This window comes from Camelus bactrianus, chromosome 5 (assembly GCF_048773025.1).
Source record: "Camelus bactrianus isolate YW-2024 breed Bactrian camel chromosome 5, ASM4877302v1, whole genome shotgun sequence".
In the NCBI taxonomy this organism is placed as follows: Eukaryota; Metazoa; Chordata; class Mammalia; order Artiodactyla; family Camelidae; genus Camelus; species Camelus bactrianus.
In genome coordinates this window covers 44,997,788-45,015,310 of record NC_133543.1, presented here as the reverse complement: position 1 = coordinate 45,015,310, position 17,523 = coordinate 44,997,788, and the positions used below count along the sequence as shown (strand labels likewise).

Genomic DNA, 17,523 nt, shown 5'->3' with positions numbered 1-17,523 from the left:
GCTTTCAGTGGCTGACCTGGGAAGCTAGCCCCTTTCCAGCACTATTTCTACGAAAACACATTCTGAATTTACTAACAGGACTTAGCTTATTTGCTTCTTGGATATCCTGACCCTGTTTTCTTTGTTCGCAGGCTGCCGCCCTTTAAAACAAGGAGTTCTACCTAGGTTGGTACTCTGTATCGGTCTAAAATGCTATTTATTCTAGATAAAGAATGGTTTGAAGGAGGAACTAGACAAAGCAGAGTTATGACAATCCACTGATGTTATCTCTATGTTTCTTTAAATTAATCCTTAGAGTAGAGCTCTATAATTTTGTTGGTATGACAAATTTCTTAAAAAGTATGCAAATAATCATTACTGTGAAATAAACTTCAAAATCAACCACCATTTGAATTATTGATATATTCTGTATTCATTCACTCATATGAATTATTAAACTTAAGTATTAGAAATATCTTTGGGAAAATAGGTACCTAATCCTAATGAATGTTCAAGATTGGCTAAACCACTAAAGTATAAGTAAGAGTGAGAAAGAAAAGTAATAAACTTAGAACTGCAGCGATGTATAAGCAAAGATAGTAGAAACTATGGAATAAAAATATAGGCAGTTCATGAGAGGCAGTCAGTTACCAGGTTGGATGAAACTGTGTAGAGCCACATTTTCTGTAGAGGGATTGCTGACAATAGTTCCTAAAATAAGATACTTTAACTTAAGTAGCTTCTTAACCACTTAAACGACTAAATAAATACTTAAAACATACTTAGAAGTAACTAAAACCAATCCTAATCATACTTCATTGGCACTGCCCAGACTACTGAGAAAAGGTCAGAAGTTATACTTCTGTTCACTCACTGCTGTGGAAAAGCAGGCATATTTTAAAACACAGAGCTTATGAAGTATGTAATAACCTATTTATAGATTCTTGATAGGTTAAAAAAGTTTCATGCTCTTAAAAAGCCGTATTTATTTAGATGTAAAGATAAACCTGTCTGTCTGGAATTGTTTTACAATTGATAAAACAAATGTGGTGCTAGGTATCATCCATTAAATTATACTTTAACATGAAGCTTTCTTTTTATTTATAAATATAATAACCCTGAAAAGAAACAAAACATGTGCTTTGTTCCCTCTAGAGTGGAGAACTGGGTTGCAGATAACAAAAGAAAAGAGTTTTTGCTAAATACCTTTTCATATCTTCTGAATTTTGAATTGTATACATATATCTATGCTGAAATTAATTAATTAAAATTCCAAGTATAGAATAAAAGAATAGCTCTGGTTATGTATTAGGTCCTGTATCAACTCACTGGATAACCTAGGCAAATAATAAACTTTCTGGGTATGTCTTCTTACCTACAAAATGACCACAATGGTTCCCTCCAGTGCAACTGTTTCATAACTATTTAATAACTACTGAAAACAATGCTTTTCAAATAGTTTAACTCTGTTAGACAATGCAACTGTACACAGGGCTACACTTAGGGGCTCACAACCCTAGTATATATGCATTAACATTCACTAAATGTCCATGCAATTGACAACCAGTCTTCATATATACTGTGGCCCTTAAGGATCTGAAATGTCATTGAACAATTTTTAGTGGAATAGTTTAACATCTGTAGCTACTAAGATAAATGCTTGCTAACTCTCAATCCTATACACTTGACAATAATGGTTAAATGTTTCAGGTACAAAGTAATAAAAGCCTCATATATTAAAATAAAAGTCTGTAGTATAAGCATTATACTTTTCCCTCTCTACGAGGATTATTAATGGCTTCTCTTATTTAAAAGATGAAAGTTCATATAAACCTTGTCTACTAGCTTTGTCTTGTAGCAAATACTTCAACACTGTTATCAGTACTTTAAACATAACATTTTCTAAAAGTAGAATATATTTCACTGTAGAAAGTTTAAGAAATAGGAAGAACGAAAAACAAGAAAAAAAAAATCCATAATCCTACTACCTAAAGGTAATCAATACTAACATGTTGGTGTAAATAATAGGCACAGTTTATAGAAGATATGTTTTCAAAGAGGAGAACTTGTGTATCCTATGTTATGATCTTTTTCTTAACATATTTTGAACTTTTCTCAATATATTAAATAGTAGTCTATAATATAATCCTAGTATTTTTCCACAACGTATTTTAAGTATAAGAGTGAAAAAAAAAAAAATCAGTGTTGAAAAGCATTAGTTACCCCAAGCATGAGTGCTCATGGTACCTGTCAGGTTTCTATCCCTACTACTTATAATTTGGTTTAGAAAGAAGACCTCTCTTAACATGAACTGATTTTCCTTTAAAATAAAAGGCATGGTCTTTCTAATCCCTGAGGTAAAGATCCTGCTAACACATCTTAAAATTCAATTTCTTAACACATCTTAACACTTCAGGTTCTTCTGGGTTGCATTCCTTCTAGCTTATCTTAAAAAACTAAAAAACTGTTTTAAGGTGTAGCTTTGTTCTGTCACTTTTTGGCTTGATCCCATTTGAGTGTTTTAGTATTGGAATTGTCTTAAAACTGTAAAGCACCCAGATAGATGTCTTACTGATAGGCGCTAGACAAACTGTGAAATAAATATATTTACAGATTTTTAACTAGAAGGCAAAACAAACTAAAATGAAATAAACAACGATGCTATAGCTGTTATATACACAGGTCCTTTTAACTTGGGTTTGGAACCTCCTTCTTAAGGTCTATTTTAAATTACAAGATTATAAGGTAAAAAATACAAACTGGACTGATACAGAAAGAAACATTTTAATTATTTTATTATACTCAATTTTTAAGGTTAAAAAGCAGTGTTTAAATTTAAAAGACGAAATCTGCAACAGGTGGCTGCTGACATGCAATTAGTAAAAACTTCTGGCAAAAACATACCATGCAGTAATCAAAATGATCTTAGACTATGAGATGCTACTTAACCTTTTGCAAAACAAATAATGAAGCAGTATGATGCTATGGGGGTTTTAAAGAAAGGTCATTATCACAGGCTAAACAGGTCCAATAATATATTCTCTTGGAACAGCAAGCATGGACTTGTCTGTACCCAGTCAAAAACACTGATAGCTTACTTCTTACTCATTATACTTTGCAGTCTTCTCTGACTTGTAAAAAAATTTTTCAAAAGCAACACACCTCAATCCTTTAAAAAACAAAATTTCACTTTGATGATTTCAGATGAGTGTCTGCTGAAAATGTAAGCATCTAAAAGTATAAAGTCATCAAAGTGTAACCTAGCTTAACCATGGTTAACTGTCAAAGCCACAACTCCCCAAAGACAATCATATGACAGAGCAAGGTTTCAGAAGGAGAGCAGCAACAGCTACTATAATGTCTCTGTCCTATGTGTTCTATTTAACCAAACATGGTATCTCTGTCCTTTTAATTAATCTTCAGAGAAGCAATTAACTATACAAACACAGGTTGTGGTGCATTTAAAAACACATTTAAAATAATTTTTGCAGATAATAAAGATTTGTGTAAAAACAATGAGGCATGTGAATGACACAAAGGAAACAATCACTCAGGAGGATATTAAGTGTCTGAATAACTGCAATAACAGTGGTTGCCATCATTAGAAAGAACAAGATATAGATTCTAATAAAAAGCAATATATAACCATGTTTTATATCATTTGTTTTAAAAGTAGGGAGTAAGCAAAAAAAATGGTAGAAAAATTTAAACACCATTTAAGGACTCCTTCTGGGGACCTCTTAAAGTATACAACAATTTACCACTATTTACTGCTATGAGAAAGGTCTACTAACCAATCAATGATGATACCTAACACACTCCTCCTGAAACTCCTGTCAGTCCTTTACCACAGTGTTAACTATACAAAGCTGTAAGGTACTGTCAAGATTAAGGCTCCACTATAATTCCAAAAGAGGTGTCCTCAAATTATGTTAGGACAGTTTAAAAATTTCACTAAAAGCTGACTCATATATAAGCAAATCTAACTTCTGCAACACTTCCCATAATCTCCTTTTAAAGCACAAAAAAAATTAATTGCAAAACAAATTAAAATGCTAAGTATTGGATCTTAAAATGTCCATTGATAACAGGCTTTTAAAATGTAAAACAGTTTTAACACAGTATCAAATATAGGCATTACCTGGATAGATGGCTTGTTTAGGTGACCCAGATTTGAGGTTGTTTGTCTTGGTTCATGTCCTAAGACCATCATATTAGCATTGATCAATCTGAAGGCATCAATAACAACCTGTAAAAACAAGGTGTCAGGTCAATTCTTTTTTAAAAGCAAGTGATGATGCCAAGCAACAGTGGACAAGGCATGATCAACTTGCATCTGTTTCTGGCCTATTTCCAGAAAATCATTTAATTATAATATTAATAAAAAAAGAACCTCCTGCTGACTGTGCCATCAGCACACCACCCTCTATCTTGTAATGTAAGGTGACACCAATTATTGCAATTTTCATGAAGCAGTAAAGGGAAATACTAACTTTGCATCTTTATTATTGAAATACGTCATTACTAAACTTACACCAGTCTCCATTGGTGTGCATATGTCTGTCACCTAAATTTTACCTAATCAAAATGAATGACAAAGAGAAACTAAAACTGAAAGTGAGCACAAGCTAAGGGACCACATCTGAAGCCCAGCCCTGTCACATCAATTATACTACCTCAGTACTTGAAATGACAACAAAATTACAACCAGCAAGGCACTTGCTCCACGTATTCTCTTCTAGTCAGATACCTTTTACTTCTTGTGACTATAAAAGACTTTATACCTTGTCTGATGGCCTTAAATATCCAAGCCACTGTCAAGAATAGGAGACACAATGCAAGAAAACCAAGGTCATCTATGCTTTTAAGCCAGGAATATGGGACAGAATAACACAGCCCTAAGTTGATAGTAAAGAAATAAGTATCCTCTTTTTGCTATGTGTATTCAATATTTCAGTACAGAAAAACTTCAAATTCTTACATGATATAAATCATCTACTATCTCTTACATATTAAGAGTTTTAACAAGAATCACATACTATGTTAATGCTTTCTTCTGTTCATTATTATGGATTTGAAAGGACTCATTAAAGCTTTTAAATGTTGCTATGTTTTATGTAAAGAACTGGGGACCTTAAGACAGATGCCTCTTTTAGGGAATTTAAATCAATTTCCTAGAGAATAAACCCAATACATTCTTCACATTAAAATATCTTAAAGCAGGATAATATAGTTATTTCTAGATTTGCCTTTGAAAGTGTTAAACAACTGAGATTTATCACTGTTTTAAACACTATTGTCAACTAGACTGTTTCTCATATGTATAATTATTGTTTGAAGATACTAAGAGTTTAAAAAAAAATTTACTTTCAAATTAAGCCAACTGGAACGTCATCAAGTCTGAAAAATCTGTAGTAAGTATTACTACATGCTATATGCTAAAGAGCAAGATTTAAAGAAAGAAAAAAAAACTTTACCCTTTCTAAAAAGCTACCACGAAGGGTCAACAGTACCAAAGAATACAAACTTGGGCCAAAGCATTATGACAAGTGAATCAATCTAAGGTCTCTGCCTACTCCACTAGGCCAAAAAAAAAAATCAACTTTGAATTTTGCTTTTATTTCTAACAGTCTGAATTTCCCCAAAGACTCCTCTTGCCTTAAAATAAAACCAAGTATCCCCAGAACATGCATGATTTAATAGTTCATGAAAACTTTTTTCTTTTTATACAATAACTGTAATCCAGACTTCACTCTCACATTTATGTGTAGATAAATATGGCCTAGGTTTACACTTCTTGCTTATACTTAAATTTTTTTCTAATCACATTTTTTCTGCAAAACAATAAAATACTAATATCAAACATGCTTTAATTAGATATTATCATATTTTCAATAACTTTTAAAAACATGAAGTAAAATTTTCTAACATTTTCTACTAAAAAGCACATAAAATAAAATTAAAATGTAGGATAAAGACGGGAAAAGAGACCATTTTGATACATGTACAGCTTAAATAAATACGAAATTAAGAAGTGCCTCCCTAACCAATAGCAGTAAATATTTAAGAGCAAAGTATCATTTTGGTCTGTTTTTAGAATACTTTGATTCCATTTAAAGATTTCAGTATCATTTGTAGAAAAAAACCACTTCTACAAATCTATGAAAATTCCATTATATATCACAACAAGATGCCTTTTTATACTGAATGCTTTCAAACTAGAAAAACAAAACTATTTTACACAAAAATCTCTGTAGTACTTCTCTGGACTATTTTTTATGAAACTTCATAAAAAAATGAAAATACCAGCTAAACAGATCTCACAATCAGTTAAAAACAGTATGAAATAAAAAACCTTTGAATTCTATTAAAAATTAAGACAAAGATTCAAGAATTTAATATACTGTTCAACTAATAAATGATGGCCCATGTGAAATGACATGCTTAGATTGACAATTTCTGAGTAGCAATATGATAGCCAATAGAAAATGAATACTTTACATTAAGATTAAAGGAATTTGCTGCCATCACTATAGCAACTGTCTTAAGGAAACTAACATGTTCCACAACCTGCAGACCAAAATTAGACTTAGTACGCAATAAAAACATAAATATGGCAATATAGGCTACATTTTAATTTCTGTACAATTTTATAATTGCTTTTTGCTCTGTGAGAATAAGTGGGTTTCTCCTTTGGAGAACCTATCAAAATAGACTCATTAATGTCCAGTGCACTAATGAGCAATGGGTGAAGAAGGTGTTAATTATGCCACAGTAAGATTCAAGGAAAAGCCCCAGTGAGCACTTGGAGGTGTGTATAAGCTGAAGGCGTTTCTCCATGTTTATGTATTTACAGCATGATGCAATAGAATGACAGCAAAATGGTCACTCAGTGGATAAGAAAGGAAATCTCAGATACAATATACTGAACAAAGAACCCCCAAGGATTAATTAAGGTATGGGAGGGGGTGGGGGAAAATCCTTTTTTTTTTTTTTGAGCTATACAAATTTTCTACAGCTTGTTTTAAAGTATATATACATTAAAGCAGTTCAGCTTAAGTCTTATAAATCCAAAAAGTAATTTAGCCAAAAAACTGCACAAAAACTACCTCCCTAATGTGCAATAACAGAAACTTCCAAGCTAAAGTATGAAGAATGTTTTCAGGAATATGAAGCTAGACTTTTATAATTCGTTTCCATGCTGCAGTCCTACACACCACATTGAATCTCTATTCACCGGCCTGACCACTTAATTTTTTCTGGTACAAGTGCCTTGAGACTTTTCAGAGGTCACTGCAACAGTAGACAGCTTATAACAAAACCATTAGCAGTTTGGCTAGCTGAGGGAAACCTCTTACTTTCCTTTTTTGTTTATTATCACTGCATGAATCTGCAGCATATGATAGTTTATAATTTCTCAGGCTTGTTAAATTCATGTTAAAGGTCTGTTTTCTTGTTGAATAAATTTTGTTCATATAATGCTGCCTATTTCATACACTCAGTCTTTAATAGCACCTTTGGTCTATGCGCAACTCACAGATCAAAACAGAGGACTAAAATAGGGGTTGATGATGCTATTTACATGTGTGATTCCTGCTGTCTTCTTGTTAGTAGCTTTAATATAATAGAAGACCTTGTCTGTTTTGTAATTAACACATCTTTACTGGAGAGATATTTGGAAGTGATTGCTGTGAATATACTGGTTAGTAAAATAAACACAATCACACACCACTTTCTGTTATCAGACAAATTTGTGAATTGTACACATTATACTCCAGATCAACAAACTGTGATATAACAGCCAAGTAGAAGACACATATTTATATAACCCTTTATTTTTCTGAAAATATGTATTCACTCTGACCTTGCAAATATAATTAGCTTGTGGGATGTGCAGATTTCAGTACCATGGTTGCTTTACTAATTGCAACTCTTGGAAATAGATACTAAATATTTGGAAGCTGCCAATACAAAATAAAAACTGCATCTTTTTTGTACATCTGTCTTAGCTTATAAAAGCAAAATAGTTTTAAAAACAATACTGTATTCCATATTTATTTCAAGTATACCCAAGGGTCAAAGACCTACCATTTCACTTTAATAATGAATCTGGTTTAGGACCCAAAATTGCAATTATTTTCAAATTCAGTTTAATCCATAATTTTTTGGCTTCTTTCATGAATATAGTACAGTTTATCCAAATGCTATTTATTTTAAAATTCATGTTTTCATATCAACTGCTTGGTTACTGAAAGACTAAATTTCTAAAGCACCAACCTATAGTTCCCAATTTTTACATTCAAAGGAGGTTATTTTTTAAGTGAAGCTCGTAAAAGTAATTTAATACAAAAGCATTTGAAAGAAAAATGCACAAACACTTCTGGCAGTAGATACTATAATTCATAATTTCTCTCTGTCTCTTTTTTTAAATTTTATTTTATAGTAGCTGCCTTTGGCATTCCCAACTGCCCTTGTATTGAAATCAATGACTATGGTATAAGTGTTTATATATTAAATGAGCTAGGGGGAAAAAAGCTTGGAAAAAAAAAATTAAGACCTCAAAATCTATGTCAAATACCAAGAAAAGAGAAAAGCGTTACAATTCAGTTACCAGTCAGGTTACATATTTAAAAACACAGAAACACACCATCATATAAAGTCAGTCTCTAAATGAGTATAAAAATGGTAGGTGTGGAACGAAAAGCAACACCCCATATCAAACACCCTTTATCACCTAGAAATGACCTGTTATCAACTGCTTAGGTTGTTTCTAGATGCTTTAAAAATTAAGGGTGCATGTGACCTGGGAAGTACTGCTGGGGTTTGTGACCATTTCGTTACTTCTGCTGCCATGCACTGCCAGACATCTATAAGAGAAAAACATCTTATGTCTCTAGTAAGCCCACAACATAAAAAATTCAAAGAAATCTTACTTTTTATGCCATTTCCAATGAAAAGCACTAAGAACTAAAACTGACTCATGCCAAATGCATATCACTGAATTGCTGTGATTTCCTAGTCTCAAGTTTGCAACATGGAAATTATTTATAAAATGTCAATTTTAGCTCTGGAAAAGAAATTCCTATGTGTATGTACATTTTATTTCTTCATCCTTGGAGAATTGCTTATTGTAGCTAGAGAGCTGTAGTACAACTTCAATATATTGGGAGAAAAGGGGGAAGGAGTGTAACTAGCATAATGTACTTTTTTTTGACAAGTGAAGACATGCATCAAAATTCAAACAGTAAAGCCAGAAGTTCTGAACATATATGCTTTAACAAAAACAAAATCCATCTCTAGAAACTAGTATGGCAAAAGGTAAACATTTTTAGATCCATGAAACTTCAAAAAAGGAATACGGTCAGGTGATAAAGTTTAGCAGAATTTTTACAGTGATGCATGTAGTCAGTATGGTATAGGTGGTTTAAATGCGTAAGACACTCTGGAGTCAGAATTCACCTAAGTTGAAATTCTGGTCCTATCACTTGCTAGTTCAGTGACCTAAGTAAGGTTAAGTGTTATTTAACCTCTTGATGATGTCTCCATTTGCTCATGAATGACACCTCACAGAGCTGGTGATAAGATTAAATAAAATAATATCAATGTACCTGCCACTATAGATGTTAGTATTATTAACTGTGGTGGTCATGGAGCTGCCCAGCTCAGATCTTTCAACAGAACCTACTGTAGAGAGCATAGCTGACTCACAAACTCCAGATGCTACACCTTTGGATCCTCTAGGGGTTCACCCCATGTCACACTTCCCTTGGGCTACTTACTCCCAGCCATTAACTGAGTACAGCAGAGATACTATAACATAGCCATTCCTGACAAATAAGGGCTTCTTCTAAAGGACAACCGTCTCAAGGACTCCCCAACAGCCTGGCTGAAACTTTCTCAGAAATATGCTGCAGTCTGACACTCTATCTACCCAATCCTACCTTCTCTTTCTCCTTCCACAAGGTCAAATCTGTACTGCTGTGTGAAGTCTCCCCTTTATCTTTCACAGGTGTTTCTCCAAATAAATCTCTTGCATGTCTAATCCCATTTTGGCATCTGCTTCTTGGACCTCCCAAACTGACACAGTAAACTAACCAGAGTGCTGCTACGGCAATACCGCGTTAAAGTTAGAAAAAGCTACCCCAAAAACCAAATCAGAATTATAAATCTGGTATCACAGACATTTGGTATATGAAAACATCAATAGGAAATTAGGGAGAGATCTTTAAAGACATACTTCCTTAGGAAAATTCCTAATTAAAATAAAGAAAAAAATTTAACAGTTATACTGAATATTATTATCTCTTTTTAAAAATGACAATATGCCTAGAATCTTGATACTCCTGCATGATAGGTATTTCTAGACTTACAGGTGACGAATAAACAGCAAACTTAAAAAGTGAACTCCTCAGGGACTACTGATGACCTAGAAGAGACTACCATCTCTGGGTCACTGATCTGATACCAGCTCTATCTGGTGGCTACTCTGCCAGCCTACATACAATGAACAAATGAATTCAGATTCCTTTCTAGCAGACAAGTGAAAGCAACACAATTGGTATGCTTAATAACAGGTCCACATAAAGTAAAGGGATAACAGGTTCTAGAGACCAAAGGGCAGGGCTTACCTATGTTAGAAGGGCAGTAGTGCCGGTGGATAAGGGGAATAAGGGACTTACATATATTTCTCATGCTTTAACATCACCCTCAAAGTAAAACACAAAATATACCCTTCAAACTGCTATCCCTCAAAAGGCAAGGTCATTATTGTAGGAAAAATATGTAAAGGTCAATTACTTTGCTATATATCACTTTTACATCTTTTTATTGGGCTTATTAATTATTATATAGAAATTATGTTGTCAACAATCAAGAAGCAGGTATTAATATTCTCAATTTATGGATAAAGAAACTATGGCTCAGAGGACTTGAATAAATTAAATGAGATGACAACCAGTAAGTGATACCACTACATTTGTACATGCACAGCATGCCAAAGCCAGCACTCTTCATCACCAAGCTACTTGATATAACAGTTATCCTAACACAAAAGCAAGAAAAGACTACTATTAGATTCAGTTACTTCACAGCAAGGCTTGTGCCTTACTCACCAATGAATATCCATTCCCTAGCAGAGTAACTAGGATGCCTAATACAATGCAGAATAAACATCTACTGAAATAAAAGGTCCAAGAAAGCATTTTTGGTTACTGTTCAACATAAAGTTTTACTATTTGTGTTTATTTTTCCTTAAAACAAAAACAATCATTATCTATAAAAATCTAATCACTAGCTTTACAAAGTATATACTTCCCATTTCCCTATCACTGCTCAGTTCTGAATTCATGAAACACTCTTCTAGGAATGTTGAACTGAAAAACTCAAACGTCACAAAGCACTGACTTATGTTTAATCAGGAATAAAAACTGCATATAGTAAAGCTATTCTGAATGTAAAAAGTGGCAGTGGGCATCTACTAAAAAGCTTACTAGTATTCTAAGAATAATCACTGATTATTAGAATAATAATCAACTATAACTTAGAAGAAAATTTACCACCATAATCAATTCTACCCTCTTCAGAAGATTACAGTGGTAACGACACATCAGCCTGCCAAAACTAAGTCCCAGGGACAGAAACATCCTCACAATTAAGAAGGGCTAATGTCAAATTATTTCAATATGATCTTAAACAATTAATATATATGGGCTATGATAAGCCTCTTACAGAAAGTCATAGTTTCCATTTTCCAGTATAAAACTGGCATTAAGGACAGAGTATCTTCTTTCCCTTGTGTATCTAGTGTATGCTTGGCACACAGTAGTGATCAATAAATATCTGTTGAATGAATGACCAGGGATCATTAAACTGGGGAAAGAAAAAGCATTCAAGAAGCAAAAGAGCCCATAAATAACATTTTTATAGATAATGGGACATTGTTTCAAAGGTTTCCCTGTATCTTTATAGAAACAGCTGGATTCAAACTAATTTGAAGTAGATTTATGCCATTCAAATGCATAGCAAGTACCAAACAATAATAAATTAGCTCAGAAATTATAATATAGAAGTTCTAAATAAAAAGAACTACATTAACAATTGTTAGTTCTGTATATGATTTATGTTTCTTAGGCTTTTAAACATAACTTGTTTTAACACTCCAAGCTGACAATCTCTGATTATATCAGCTAAATTAATATTATAAACTATTAAGTCTGTCTATCAGGAATAGTATAGGTACATTAGCACCTATAATATTTTCTTTGACATCCTCACAGATTAAATCTAAGTGTGTTATAAAACTTCAAACTGATAATAAGAATGAAAACCAGGAAGCAAACAAAAGATAATATAGTAACTAAACTTGTTCTAAGAGGTGGATAAGTATGCTCATAGAGCTATACTAGGAATGGAAATAGAACTTTTATGTGTCCTATTTTCTATTTTTCTCTTTCAGTCTGGAAAACTAGGCAAAGAAAAGATTGTGTGTGTATACAATTTGAGATTAGGACTATTCAGCCCTAACTGACCCTCATGGGATACTGATCAAAAGAAAATCTTATGAATAACAGATATTCTAAATATCTTCCACTACCATTAGAAGACAAATGACATGTTAAACTTTACTTCTGATTACACAAGGTTCAGATTAATCAAAGCTAATGTCTATGAACAAACTGGCTCACTGACCATGTCAATTTGACATTTTACTCATTCAATAAATTATTCTATGACTGCTAACATATACAAATTACTTAACTACACAAAATTAACTGCAGTTTTCTTATATGCTAAAAGTCAAAACTGGTAATAGTTAACCACTGACACATGAATTCCTTGATTTTATTTTATAAACAATTATGAAAAAAACTACTTTTTGCAAACACTACATCAGTTTCAAGATATGAAAACATATTTCCTATAAAAGAAGTTCCAGTCTTGTGGGGGAGACAACACATAGATGAATAAAACACAAAATGGTTTTAAGTGAAACACATTAACCATGTCAAAGGCCAGAATTTTAACATAATATATTTATTTTCCTTTTTATCAGCATGCACTAGAGAAATAGTTGGAAAAACAGTAAGTGCTCAATAAAAAAAAAAAAATCAGCTGAATTAGAAGAGTATCTTAGATTAGTCAGGATGTCTAAAATATTTTTTTAAACTTTTCATTTCTTCTGTAGTTATTACTTTCACCTCCCCAAAGTGAGCACATTAGTAATTAATTCATAGACTTGTTCTTAACAAAATTTTCAGAAATATTCATTGCTTTCTAAAATGCTAGTTATTTTACTGGTATTGATTATTTTAATCTTCAGAATAATGAAGTGACATTTATTACACAACTCCTATATGGCATGTGCACTGTAATGATTATATATATCACTTCATAGTATTTATAAATACTATGAGATGGTTACTAAAATCTGTTTTATAGATGAGAAAACTGAAGCTCAAGAAGATTAGGTAACTTGCTTAAGGTCATGCTGTAAAGAAAAGATAAAAATTGGATTCTAAAGCAGGCCTGATCCCAAAGCCTGTGCTCTTCATTACTCTATGCCCTGCCTTTATAACATTTTTAATAATAATAAGTAAATGCTAAAATAAAACTATTATTGGCGTAGTTCAAAATTTCCACCATCTTAAAACTTTCTAATATAAAATTTCTTGGATAAGTAAAATATTTTCTCTCTTATCTTGAAAAAGACATAACCCTCTAGATATTCGAAAATAAAAGGTAAGCTCTTATAACATTTATCCCTTAATTCTTTCCTCCTGTATTTGTATTTACTCTTCAGAGCCCCATCTTTTTGGTAAAACACTGATTAAAAAACAAACAACAACAACGAACAAAACTACTCACTTTACATTCTAAAATAGGTGTGAAAGAAGAATGAACAAAGAGGTAAATACCACCTGAAATTGTACTGTCTCTACATTTTTCTCCAAGGGTACAAATTCCTCTTTTCTGAGTGATGTCCTGCCCACCGCTTAAAGTTTAGCGCAAGCTTCATCTACTTTGTGCAGCCTACACCGATTTCTACCTCCTTCTAATTTAATTTGCACTTAACTATGTTTGCTATACAAGTACTACTTTATTGCATATTGACACATAAAAGGTTCTAAATACATATTTGTTGAATTCTTTGTGGCTAGCAATCTAATTAATACTTAGTTACAGAAACAAAGCAGTATCAGTATAAGCTGTATTATATCATTATGCAATGTAAGATTATCAGCATACAATTGGCAGAATGGTATCTGGCTCACTAGTGACACTAAATGTATATGACTTATTTTCTCAAAGAGACTAAGACCATTTTAAATTTATTTTGTATTCCCAAATCATTAGCATACAGGTACATGAGATGTATTTAAACACCTGCTGATGAGGTGATCTGAAACTAGATAAACATCACATTTGTAGAAGTCCATTGAGTATTTCTGATCAGAGTAAATAAAAAATCTTCAAGAAAATCTAGCCAGTGTGAAGATTTATTTGGACTAAAGGGTTTTTAGTTATTTTTTAAATGTTTTCAAAATAGAGAACAGACACAAAGATTGTTTGGAGTTAGTAGGTAACATCTGAGCATTTTACTGACAGGAATCCCAACAAGAAAATTAGTTCTCAAAAGCAGTAATAATTGTATGCTAGCTAGTTTTATGACTCTATACAAAGTAATTGTTCTTTTTGCCCTAAGGAAGAAGTATAGCCATATTACAAGTTGAATTAACTTCTAAATTTGTTGCTGGATCAATTCCAGTCATAGGCTGAATATACAAGATAGCAAAACATTAAGCAAGAGGCTGCCACTTGAGAACAAAGTTTAAAATATTTTAAAACATGTTTTTTTACAAATAAACTAAAACAGAGTCTTAAAAACTATTTTCAATGGTAAGTTTAGATTAGAGCTCACTGGTGATATCTATGAGCTTACACTCTATTTAAATTACAAACAGTATTATTGATTTTTCACCTATCATTTCTAACATTTACATAATTACATAATAGAGTGATATGGATTCTTTATCATATAGTATATTTTATTATTTATGTTGGTTTCAATGTTCGGTCTTAGGGCTGTTACAAAAGCTGACAGGGAAGAATTTGTCTAAACTGTTTTTTAAAATTAATAGAACAAATACCATATGAGAAAAATCAATTAATATATAATGCCTACTAAAAATAGAGAGATAGAGAACTCAGAAAACTTACACTGAGGGGAATGATGCCTATCCATACAAGTTAAGAAAAGGCCCTGCAATGACCTTTGATACTCATTTTCCATTCTTGAGTTATTCTAATCATATTGTTTACAACTGTCTAATATTAAAAGAGCCAGTAAATAGCTTGAGCTCTCAAATTTTATAGACTGAGATTCGTATCCTTGTTCTGCTGCTTAATACATAAACGGCGTGATTTTGTGCAAAGTAATCTCTTTGACCCTAGTTTTTTCACCCTTTCATTCATAAAATGGAATGATAATAGAACCTATTTCCAGAATTACTGAGAAAAATGAGACAAGTTGAAACGGCTATCACCACAATACCTGGCATATAGCAATAATTCCATACAAGATACAGTCAAGTCACTATAAAAGGAAATCAAACACTATTAATTAATTGAGATTATGAAGAAAGAATCCATGCTTATCTAATAACTCAAAAACAGATAATATTGGGACTCATTAAAATAAAGATATAAAAACATACAGGAAAGAGAAGAGAAACCCAACTTAAATCATTTACATATAGATCAACATTTTTTAAACTCTTGAGTTAATCACTGCCTTATTAAATATTTTGATAGTTTTGATAATCATGTGCAGGGAAGGGGGAGGGAGAGTCTCATGCTATTTTTCATGTTTTGTAAGTTTATATTCTTAAGTTTAACAATTTAACTAGAACACTCTGGCCATGGATTTACTAGCATTTAATTTAATTCAAGGTTTTGAGACACTGAGAGGACTGTAAATTATAACCAAACTCAGATACCTTATAGATGAAGCTGCTTTATTGATAAAGAACTGAATCCTTATTTCAGGTAATATAATTGTATGAACCTAAATATTAGGCACAATAAGTGATGTCAATCATCAATGATGGATATTTATACTAAATTTTTTCATGACATATAAAACTAGATGGTGATACATGTGATTTCATAAAGTAATTTTTGATATATTTTGATATATTTTACCATATGACAAGAGTCATGTGATATAAGTGTATTTTTTAATGAAATGCATTCTTTTAATATGAATTATAGTTAATTAGAAATAAACAAATGCAAACACCAATGTTATATAATACCTGAACTAGGTCTAGAAACTAAAACTGCCATTTCAAAGACTATATAAACAAGATAACCAAAACCAAAATACACAGTCATTCATTTACATTCTGTTTTGAAAATGCTTTCTTTCATTGTATTTACATTTATATTTTCCTTTTCAAAGTGGCCACCATCACATGAGTGAAGTATCATTAAAAGTCAAACAAGATAGAATTCTAATTATACTTAAAATTAAGCTCCAATTATTATTTGTAAATACTGTGGTGGAGGAACTAAATCAGATAATTCTGTTATATTTCTAAAATAATAATTATTACTTAAATGAGTTACTTATGGATTACTTTTTAAAAAGTATCAATTATCAAAGAATTAAACTTAAGAAATATTATACTGTACTTTAATTCATAAAGCTAACAAAAGTCAAGGATTCTCAACTCCTTTATAGCAGTTAAATAACCATACACTTAATAAAAAAGAAAGTAAATAAATTGAAACATCAGTATAAAGCAAGCCTCAGAAGTTATCCATTCTGAATTGCCTAGTATATCACTTTCTATTATTATTGTTTTTGCAGCTAGTTCTGCCTCTGAAAAGCTAAATCACATCTAATCGGATCATGATTTGGAGAAGACCTCAATTTTTATTCATCATCATAATATGATGTCAAAAAGTGTCCAACTTCAAATTCATGACAGATAAAAACTCCATGTTTTAACAGCCATATTTAGTTTGTTTGAGCTGGTGAACAGATGTAAAAGTAATCTGCAATACTATCAAATTCCAGGTCTGATACATAGCAAGCTAATATTTATTTTTAAGTGCTCTAAAAATTATTTATAAAAGCTGCATAAAAAGGATTCCATAAATGTATTGTGATTTTATTTTAACAATTATTCTACACTACAATGGAAGTACATGCTCAAACAAGACACCTCAGCAGTATTTTAAAGCAGTAACCACCTAGCCAATTTCTGTATGTTCTGTAGTTTTTCTAATCCACTCTCCCTGTGGTTGAGCAAAATCGAATTGCCTCTCACATTTGCAGACAGCTCTGTGAAGGTGATAATAGAGCTGCTCCCTGCTGTCATGAGGCAGGAAATAGGAAAATGGCATATGGGGCTAGAAAGAAAGAAAAAAAAGAACGAACGAACGAACGAATGAACGAATGGACAAACAAACAAAAAAAAAAAAAAAAAAAAGAAAGAAAAGAAAGAAAGAAAGAAAGAAAAGAAAGAAAGAAAAAAGAAC

The 17,523-nt window shown here is 31.9% G+C and overlaps 1 protein-coding gene across 2 annotated transcripts in view; it reads right to left on the bottom strand.

Moving 5' to 3' along the window:
- The window catches only part of PSMD14 (proteasome 26S subunit, non-ATPase 14), an 85,928-nt gene that overhangs the window by 18,048 nt on the left and 50,357 nt on the right, over window positions 1-17,523 (bottom strand). For both annotated transcript variants that reach the window (XM_074363778.1, XM_010971375.3), the window contains one exon: window positions 4,121-4,228. In XM_074363778.1, the coding sequence (XP_074219879.1) occupies window positions 4,121-4,228 (108 nt within the window). The remainder of the gene's footprint in view (window positions 1-4,120; window positions 4,229-17,523) is intronic.